This window comes from Lepidochelys olivacea, assembly GCF_965140295.1.
Source record: "Lepidochelys olivacea isolate rLepOli2 genome assembly, chromosome: 4".
In the NCBI taxonomy this organism is placed as follows: Eukaryota; Metazoa; Chordata; order Testudines; family Cheloniidae; genus Lepidochelys; species Lepidochelys olivacea.
Genome location: NC_140414.1, coordinates 104,572,023 through 104,583,103, shown reverse-complemented (window position 1 = coordinate 104,583,103; position 11,081 = coordinate 104,572,023). Strand labels below are relative to the sequence as shown.

The 11,081-nt window shown below is 38.3% G+C and overlaps 1 protein-coding gene across 1 annotated transcript in view; it reads left to right on the top strand.

The window, feature by feature from the left end:
- Positions 1-696: 696 nt before the first annotated feature.
- Positions 697-11,081, top strand: part of KLB (klotho beta) — a 51,084-nt gene continuing 40,699 nt past the window's right edge. The window contains exons 1-2 of the mRNA XM_084626152.1: positions 697-780; positions 1,987-3,001. Of these exons, the coding sequence (XP_084482278.1) occupies positions 2,264-3,001 (738 nt within the window). The 5' untranslated portion in view covers positions 697-780; positions 1,987-2,263. The remainder of the gene's footprint in view (positions 781-1,986; positions 3,002-11,081) is intronic.

The following is an 11,081-nucleotide window of genomic DNA, read 5'->3' as shown; positions in this document are numbered from 1 at the left end:
TCTCTAAGGTGCCACAAGTACTCCTTTTCTTTTTGCGAATACAGACTAACACGGCTGTTACTCTGAAACATGACTACTACATAGTTTTGAGCTACAGCTGCTTTGGCATATATGCATGTGGACTTTCTGATTTATCAAGTGCAATACATATAATCTTAAGGCCTTTTAATTACAAAAATAAATAATATATTAAAGCAATTTCAGTGCCATTTAATATTACAAAACCTGCTATTTTATACAATGAAAAGTGCTAACCCATATAGTGCACATTTTTTAAAAAATGGGTACAGTACTTAAGACCCATCTTTCAGGACCTGTTCTGGGAATTGTGGAATAGTTACCCACAATGCATTTGGAATGAGTGCTGTGTCTGGGCCTATTGAACAGGTTTATGTTAGCCACGTGGCTACTGTTAATTAACTACTCCAGTAGAACTCTCTAGTGTGGACAAGTGTCTATAATAGTGTAATTAATTAGCTATCATGAGGCAGTTTTTGTAAACACATAAACAGCTACAGAGAAATACATACATGTCTCCAGATATAGATGTGTTGTCATTTGTCCTAAATATAAATAAAGAGTACATTTGGACATGTTCGCAACTGTGTCACTGTGTTTAGGAATAATCTGTGTTCAATCTCCACTTGTTTTAAGGAGCTACATTGTTAAACGAAATTGCTATTGATTTTGATGGATCTGCTCAGAAAATGTTATTTAAATCTACATATGCACTGTAGTTCCCTATGAAAAGCAATTCTGTCATCAGTCCTGTTGTAAGTGGTAAGTTCAGTGTATGAATATACATTCTTTTATTTTCTATCAGAAGCTTTCTGAAGACTTCTTTATATTACCAAATGCTGTCTGACTGGTTTGTCAGACTCATTACAGTGGTGGCCCAGTTGTGTCTACCACGATTCTTTAATTAATCAATGCTGAAAGAGTATCTGGGTAATTCTTTATTTAAAAAAATATCGAATGAAATTGCCTAGGGACTGAAACAACTTAACTGTTAATTTGTTCTGAGTTGAGGGCAACAGCAAATAATGTTTGCTGTTTGTAGAGCTGCATACCAGACCCTTATATAGGTAGTAAAAACAGCTGTACTTATTGGGTAAAATATTCACTTGCTTTGCATTTGTGTATTGTTAATGGGACATATGTGGATCTCCCCCTTCCAGGCAGAAGGAGGGACTCAACACCGTTTCCCACCTGAACCCAATGAACCTCTTTCTGCACATTCAGGCTCAAAACTGGGGCGGTGGAATGGGCAAGGGTAGACAGATGATCGGGCAGGGCAAGGGGAATGCACATCTTCCTTCCTCCAGGCCTTCTAACTTTACCCAGAAAACACAAAACAGCACCATTTCTAGGTAGACCCTTCTGGGAGTCCTAAGAGCATGGAGCCAGTGAGGGGCTGACAGATTACAGAGGCAGCACCCAGGATCTGCCAGGTTTGGGGACAGACTGTGAGCTCTTTTCTGTGGGATAGTAAACTGCCTTTCTCTGAGTAGACAGTGTGGGAAAACCTCCATAAGGAATTCAGGGAGAGTCTCACCCCTCAAAAAAAAAAGCCCCCCACAGCTCTTAATATGGGAGAGGACAGTTTGGCCCAGTGAAAGGCAAAAGTTGTTTTTTTTTTTTTAAAGTTTAACCAATCGTAATTAAAAATCTGTCCTGTTATAATATATTGAGTTAAAAGGTGTAACCCTGGCAAAAATAACAACAAATATGTACTCACAGCCCTCTTCTCTGTTCATTATTATTATTGTGTTTGTTTAGCATTGACAGTGTGCTCCTTAATGGGATAATGTAGTCTGAAAATTTTCTTCTATATTTCCTTGAAATGTATCTGTATCAAAAATAACTGATATTCTCTTAGTGTCTCCCCTCTCCTAGTATACTGCCATTTCAGTGATATAGCATTAAAATAAGTATAAGTTGGTTCACAAGTATTTATATTATTATATAGATATGTTCTTATTGCAGGAAAAGAGGTTGACATAAGTGTCCCAATGACTATCAGAAGGCCACCTCCCTGGAATTACGCTGCTTTCTGTAACCCATCCTAGGTCTCATAGTTCAAGCTAATCATTGACACGGCTGTTACAATCACAAGCTTTTACTGAAGCTTTGATAAGACACTGCAGCAGTTAGTGGCAAATGAAGGCAGGCTGTGCAGCAGGGGACTCTAGGGATAAATGGATTTTCTCCAGCACCAGTGAAAGAAATCTGACTTTTAACACACACACTATAGAAGGACACAATGTGTGGCCGAAGGCTGAAGATATCTGTTGCTCTTTGGGCATTTGTTTTCATAAGGACAGTTACCGGGCTTGCTGGAGAAGGAAGATCTGTGTGGAAAAAGGACCTTAACTTCAGTCCTGTGAATGGCACTCAGACGTTTCTGTATGACACTTTCCCAAAAAAATTTCTTTGGGGAGTAGGCACTGGAGCATTTCAGGTGGAAGGCAGCTGGAGGAAGGATGGAAAGGGATCCTCAATATGGGACCACTTCATGCACTCAGATTTCAGAGATGATGCCAGCACAGAGGACTCCAGCAACAGTTACACTTTTCTGGACAAAGACTTGTCAGCTCTGGATTTTTTGGGAGTTACCTTTTATCAGTTTTCAATTTCATGGCCAAGGCTCTTTCCCACAGGGGTGGTAGCAAATGCCAATGAAAAAGGACTCCACTACTACAATACTCTCATTGACTCTCTAGTCCACAGAAATATTGAGCCCATAGTAACTCTGTACCACTGGGACTTGCCTTTGGCACTGCAAGAAAAATATGGGGGGTGGAAAAATGAATCAGTAATTGATATCTTCAGTGACTATGCAACTTTTTGTTTCCAAATTTTTGGGGACCGCGTTAAATACTGGATTACAATTCACAATCCTTATTTAGTTGCCTGGCATGGGTATGGTACAGGTATGCATGCACCTGGAGAGAGAGGGAAAATAGCAGCTGTCTATACTGTAGGACACAATCTGATCAAGGTACAGTACAACCAGGTTTAATCTTAACAGCTACAGCACCAATATGGAAAGTAGCAGGGAAAAACTAGTATAATTGGCATAAAAGAGATCTAGGACTGTTGAAATACTAAGAAACAGTCTTCTTTTGTTTTTAATAATTATTTTACTAGTCACATCAGCCATTCAATAACTATATATATAAAGCAACAGTTTACTACTTTAGTTCATTACTATTGCCTGCAAAGTATAGTTATTCAGAAGCTTCCTTTCACGGTCTTTCCATTTAGTCCAATAACAGCTGTTGCTCACATGTCCTGATTATTGTTTTAATTTAAACCAAAGTTTTCATATTTGTGTATTGTATATTTAATAAATTCAGTAATAGAGTTTATATATAAATAATTCATCCCAGACTGGTAAGATTATATTGCAAAGTATTTGATATCTACTGATATATTGTATTTATTGTTTAAAGAGAAACATGCTCTATCAATATTTAAGAATTTTAAAATGACATTAGCCCTGTATTACTTTCAGCTCTTTAGTTTTATTTTATGTTTAGCAGTAGTCTTCTCATGAATTGCACACCCTCTGGGCTCAAACCTACCTTCACCGACTTCAGTGGATGGAGGATTGGACCCTATATTTCTGTGCTGTAATATACATATTCATATTAGTTTTTGCCACTGTTTTTTGGAGGGACAAAAGTTAGGAGGAGGAAGACAATGTACCAGGTTACAAGAAGTTAAAGTGGATCATATTTTTAAAATAACAAGTGCAGGAGAGGTCCAGAATAGCATCCATCAGTACCACAAAGGAAGTAGCACATGCTGTGAGATTATTTCAGTGCATAGAAATGCTAAAAACGGATGCCTGTCCACATGCCTTATGTGCCCTTGATGTAACTTAAAAATGCATTCTAAGTACAACAATTTGAGATGATAAAAATTAATGTCAAGGTCAGAGTTAGCACTTTTCATCAGTAGATCTCAAAGTTTACAAAGGAGGTCAATATTATTATCCCCATTTTACAGATAACCCACAGCAAATTCCCATCCTCCTCTAACAGTTTCCCACCACTACAGTTCACTCCAATGCCTACCATATATTATGAATATTATTCATATAGGATTTTCAGAAGTGACTAATATTTTAGGTTCCATCAGTTTTGTGTTTTCCAATTCAAGATCTCTTAAAGAGGCTTGATTTTCACAGAAGGAGTGCTTAGCATTTTCTGAAAATCAGGGTCCGTTAAGGTATCTTGAGTACCTAAAATTATTAGTCAGTTTTGAAAATGTAGAACAAGGACAAGGTGAGTGTGGTGTGAATGATGTTGCCATCCTGGTCATATGACTTAGACAAGGTAGATATTCATAACTTTTTAAAAAATAAAAACTAAAGTGGAACTGGGAAAAAATTAAATACTAAAATAAAGGAAAATAAATTAAATCCATGTCCAATGGCCTCCTAATTAAAAAATGCACAAACTGGAAAATAGCACCAGTGGGTTGTTTACATTTATTAGGGCCCAGCCATATTCTGCAACCCACATTCACCTTGAGTTATACCTTACATGGCAGATAGCCTCATTGAAATTAATTAAACTACTCACACAGTAAGGTATTACTAGACTTGAGGAAGGTTATCAGAATCTGGTCCTAATTAAATTTAGCATTGTTTGAGAAACAGTCCCGAATGCATTGCTGTCAAAAGAATAAAATATTGAAATATGGTATCTATGTGTTGTGGGCACCTCTGAATTTTACCACCCTCTCCCCAAAAAAGGAATTGGAACTGTTGGATTTGGAGCCTGATCCAAAGCCCATTGAAGTAAATGAAAAGACTCCCATTGACCTCTGTGGGCTTTGGACTAGGGCTTTGGTGACAGATGTCTATACCAAAACCTCATGTTTAGACTGAATGTTGATAGGACTACATTCCCATGCCACCCGCAGCACATTAGCATATCATGGGTGGATTTGTTAATCAGAAAGAACCAGTATAGAATTGTCTGGATATGCCAATCTGGGCACTATAGTATTCTATTCTTCTTCCTTTTCCTTTGTGCTGTTTTTCCTGGTGAGGGGCATGATGGCAACATGAAGAGCAGGGAGGACCAGACCTCCCTTTCCTCTATATTGCTTTAGGGAAACCAGTGAACAGCAGCTGCAGAGTTCTTCTGTGGAAATGTATGGAGTATCTTTGTATAAAATCTCTCTGTATACATACATAGTATACAGTATATTCTGTTTTATTATATTGTATAAATAAATAAATGTGTGTACAGATTATTACATATATATGTAATAAATATAGAGAGTGAAATTTTATACAGAGCTATTCCATACATTTCCACAGAAGGATTATGCAGCTGATATTCAGTGGTTTCCCTAAAGCAGTAGCTCTCAACCTTTCCAGATTACTGTACCCCTTTCAGGAGTCTTATTTGTCTTGCGTTACCCCCAAGTTACACCTCTCTTAAAAACTACTTGCTTACAAAATCAGACATAAAAATACAAAAGTGTCACAGCACGGTATTACTGAAAAATTGCTTCCTTTCTCATTTTTACAATATAATTTTAAAATAAATCAATTGGAATATAAATACTGTACTTACATTTCAGTATATAAAGCAGTATAAACAAGTATTTGTCTGTATGAAATTTTAGTTTGCACTGACTTCGCTTGTGCTTTTTATGTAGCCTGTTGTAAAACTATGCAAATATCTAGATCTGTTGATGTACCCCTTGGAAGACCTCTGCGTATCCCCAGGGGTAAATGTACCCCTGGTTGAGAACCACTGCCCTAAAGTAATATAGTGGCCAGATAAGTTTATCCAGAGAATTCTATACCTGTTCTTTCTGATTGACATACATCCTGGGTGGATTTGTTAATGTGGTTTGGCTGGCATGGGAATGTAGTCCCAACAACGTCCCATCAAATAGATATGTGTTAGCTTTGAACAAAAGTCTTTAGTTTATTGTAATTACCTGTGCAGCAGTCACCTTTGCGTAAATTAGTCATAGTTCCCTTTACAACAGCACTTTTATGTTGTGTATAACTTATACCCTGTGTTGAATCTCACAGAATGACAAAAATGATTTAACAAGCCATAAACCAGAGGTTGTCTGGACTTTGGATTATTTTATCTATTCTCTGAGAGATCTGAAAGCTGCTGAGTGTTTTTCTCCCTCTAGCAGAAGTCTGAAGAAATTTTTCTTATTTGAATTGCGGTAACAAATGTAACTGTCAAACTATGGAAGGCTTGAGAACAGAAACATAATATTCAGACTTTTGGGGTGGTTTGAGGAAATAGTAAATGCAGCATAGAGACAAAAAGTAAACTGAAATGAAACCTGTTCTAGACCCATAGATAGAGTATGGTAGAGAATACCTAATTAAGTATTTTCACCAAAATCAGGATTTATAAGACTCCATCATCTCCTGGAGAGCCATGCATGTGTGTGTTTCACTTTCACAGTCTGGAAAGTGAGATCTGCTAGTTATATTCTCCCTTCTAATCCGAATCATATGAAATCACCTCTGCATCGAGATCCAGCTGCATGGTTGGGAGGAGAATAGTTGATACATACAACTATTGCATGGCACATGAACAAGAAGCTGTTGTAAGTTAATGCAGATGGAATCTGCAGTAACTAATGTTCTTCCCTTTGTACAGTTTGGAACCTCTCTGAAGGGAGTGTCAATGGCAGCCAAAAGTCAGAGGAGAACCCAGCCACACAGCTTCTACAAAAGCCAAGCTATTCAGGAGCCACAGAATGCAGGGAAGGCTGGGCAGCTTACACAAAAAAAAAAAAGAGATCTGAGTGGATCCATGAGTTTAGGGGGCAGAAGCCCAGCTTCTTCTGTAGAGGGGGCAAATAGCCCACAAGGAAAGAATTAAATGGAAATTTCAGATTCAAACTCATGTTTCCACTCCCCCATACTGACTCTTACATAGAAGATAATATTTTATTTTGGTAGTTTTTTTTGGGCCTGAGTCTGCTACCATTGAAGTAAATGGCAAATTTGCTATTTTCAGCTTATAAGGTACTTTGGGATCCGTTTAGATAGCAGGCTCTATTCTACTGCCTGATTGTTCTTGTTACTATAATAAGATGCTACATAAAATCTTATACCACTTGGACAGTGATAGTCAGAGCGGGGTCCTTCTCCCTTCTGCAGATAAAGGAGACCACACTTCACAAAAGCATAATATAAAATCAATTATGATTCACCTTGAGTTATCATGAGATATGTAAGAGCCCTACAAAGGAGACCCAAAGATTATGAACTAGCTCCTAAGAGAGCCATTCTACAAGGGTGGGGAAAAAAGACCTCCATGCAGAGAAAGTGAATGGATTTCTTTGATTTTTTTTTTTAAATCCAATTAATCTGGCAAAATGTAAAGGAGATAGAACAGTGTGATTCCAATGGAGTTATACCAGAGATTCATCTGGCCTGTGTTACTGTTTTCTCTGGGTCTGATAATCCATCTGCTTACCTTTTTTGCTCCCTTTGAGATTGGTGGAGATCACAGAAATACGGGGCAGGATCTATCTGCCCTTCCTGCTTTGTACCAGTGCTCTCTGGTTAGTTCTGCTTTTTGCTGAGTAACAATGGGGAGAGGAACTTTGTAGAAGGAAAATTATTCCCTGACCCAGACCCTTTCCTCCTGCAAAAAGATCACGAGAGGGGTCCCCTATAGTAAGGAAATCAGTCACAAAGATCTTCTCATGGGCACTTCTTCACATCACCCCTTCTGTGGAAAAGTCAACAGAGCCCTCCCCCATACCTCGTGTATCCTTGGGAATTCATGAGAGATCATCCATGTAAAGGCTCAGACCTGGTCTGCACTTACACAGTTATGTCAATACAATATTTATCAGGGCTGTGAAAAATTTAGAGCCCTGCGTGCCATAGATAGGTTGACCTAACCTTCAGTGTAGATGTGGCTAGGTTGAAGGAAGAATTCTTCTGTCAAGCTAGCTACCACCTCTCAGGGAGGTGGATTAACTACATCAATGGAAACTCCCCTTCCGACAACGTAGGAAGTGTCTACGCTACAGCTCTGCAGCAGTGCTGCTATAGCGCTTGTAGTGTAGACATAGCCTCAATGCCTTGGCAGCTTGCCCCCCCACTCCTTTGCCGCACCCAAGCTACCAGGAGTTTTCCAGAGCCACTGCTGCCTTTGGGACTTTTGGAAGGGTCTCCACTGAAAATCCCCAGACTTTATTATCTTTTCAAATTAATTTGCACAGGGGGAATAATTTGCATCTCCACCATATCCACCCAGATGCTCTTCCTCCCCTTCTCCCACCCCCAAGAGACGACCACAGGATCCAGGAATTAGATGAGTGCCACAGGGAAGGAGGGAGGTTTGTGTGTGGTGAGTCCCCACCAAGCATAGATCTAGGCAGGGCAATCTGGTCCTTCTGTTTGATGGAAGAGCTTGGCACCAGCATCTCTACTGGAGAAACACTGCAACAAATGAATAGTTTTAAATTAAGAACCATTGGTTTTGTTTGCCTGTGTGAAACAGTAATCTATTCTTTTTCTATCCAAATGTAAATGTAGTTAAAATCTAATAGACATTTTCTTTTCAAAGAGATGTTGTCATAGGCAATAGAATATATACAATCAACATATAACCTGATATTTAAAAGAACAAATATTTAGGCGATAATTGGAAAATAATGGGAAAATAAACATTTGTGCTGCAGAAGGATGACTCTGGAAACTGATTACACAGCCAGATCATTAAAAATTAAAAGACACAATCTGGCATGGGTTCTGTGGGCCAAGACAGGGATCTGCAAAAAGTAGGAGCCAAATATTTAAATATAGGTGCCTACAGTTTGGCATCTAAATCCATATTTAGGCATCTCCGTGAACTTTAAGAGGTGCTGAATTGTCTTGCGTTGAAATCAAACAAGATGTGGGTGTTAAGCACCTCTGAAAATCAGGCCACTTGTTTAGCTGTGTAACTTTAGCACAGCCAAGTTTGCAGATTTGACCCTTGGGATTTAATCACTTCTCTCCTATGAGGACAAAATCCATCCATAATTATCAGGGCATCTAGGGCACATTTGATAAGCTTTTCTTAGAATAGTTTAATACTCTTGTTTCTAGCACTTAACTTCTGTAAACTAATATTACAAAACTAAGAATACATACATGTATACATACATGCTATGCAATAGCATAAGACTTTTAAAAGCTTTAACAACCCAGTTTGTTTCATTCCTTTTGTTCTTCGCTTTTAAAACATTGTTTTTTCTTTTTTCCAACCAGTGTTCTGATATGTATCAGAAGGACAAAGATTCCTTCCTAGAACCCTTATGCAAGGAGGTGTGCAAGAGGTCAAAATTTGGTCCAACTTCAGTCAGTGGAAGTATTGTCATTTAGTTTAGTAGTAATGGGATTTGGACCTAGTTAACTATTTAAAATTTTTTTTGCATTGTCACTTGATCCTTTAGTTCTTCCTATTCGCTCAAGGGAAGCTACTTCAGGACAAACTCTCTTTCCTAAAATATCAATATTCAATACTCATTTGCCCTTACGTAGCACCTTACACTCAAGGACTTCACAGTGCTTTGGAAAAATTCTACTTCTCTTAAGTATTTCTAATGCACCTGTCACTGTGTGATCTAGGAACCAAAATCAAATAATGCAAACATCAATAAATTAAGCTTCATAGCACCTCTGTTATTTATTTAGACTGACAGCTGTTTGGGGCAGGGTCTGTCTTTCATAGTTGTGTGCACAGTCCAATAGGGGTGCACCATAATACAAATAATAATTTATAATAATATTTAAGTATTATCTACATTTGATAGTTGGGGAAACAGAAGCACAAAAATGTTAAGTAACTTATCCAAGTTAATTGAGTAGTAATCATCTGAGCAGAGAACAGAACCTTAAGGTTTTGGTCTGCTACTCACACCACTAACAATAATGCCTCCTTCATTGAGAAATACAATCTTAAGCCTTGATCTTACAAGCTGCACTGTTCAGGTGGACTCCAGTACCAACAAAGATCCTATTAACTTCAAAAGCAATATATTATTATGATTTTCTTAAATATTAAGAGCCCTGGTTGATCAGAATATTTCATCAGTTCTTGAACACACTGATTCAGTTAGTCTGTTTCCATATGATTTGTTTAATTCAAATTATTTTCCTTAAGTTGCTTGGAAATCATTTGAATGCAACATATTCAACATACAGTACTACACATTTAATGGTAAGAGCCGAGAGCTTCCAGGCTATGCTGAAATGGGTGGAACTCTCCACCTATATAGAGCCCCATTAATTAAAATTGATTTCTACAAAGGCACAAGCATGCAGCCATGTGGAGTAGCTTGCAAGATTAAGGTTCAACCACTACTGAACATGTAGTATCTATCACAGACAAAAAGCTCCTTGAACTGAAATCTAATCAATTTGCCATCAAGTGACACACATTTTCCTTTCTTCTAAAATGACCCTAGAAGTCTAACAGTATGTCTAAACTGAAAGAGTTACATCACCGGCAGTTACAGTGCCACTCAGAGCACTGAAGGGAAGCTGCTGTTGTGTTTTCACACTGTCAGCTGCCTGCGCAATAGCGTGTTCGCACTTGCGACACTTGAACTCAGGGATTTCCCTACACCCGCCCATGAGGGTGTTTACCCGCTCTGAATTTCCCCAACATCCCCCCCACCCCCCAGTTTTGTGAACTAGTTACATCCAGTGTTGCCAATTTAGTGATTGTTTGGAAATGTGAATTGAAATTGAAACATTAATACACACTTTAAAAGCATATACAGTGTATGATAAAATACGTGTATCTGAAAAAGTATAATAGATTTGAAAAGTATGAACATAGACTAGCTTCCTTGTACAGCTGTTTATGACAATGTCAGTGCATTCATTTTGGTGATGTTGGCCAACCTAATAATTTCAAATTATGATTTGTAAGCAAAGTCTAAATGAGCTCTCCCTCACAGCTAGTGATGAACTGGGGGTTGAGGGGAAAGGCTTCAGGACCAGATTGTATTTACATTCACACCTAATCTACCTAGGTATCCAGCAAACAGAGCTGTGTTGCCCAAGTGAT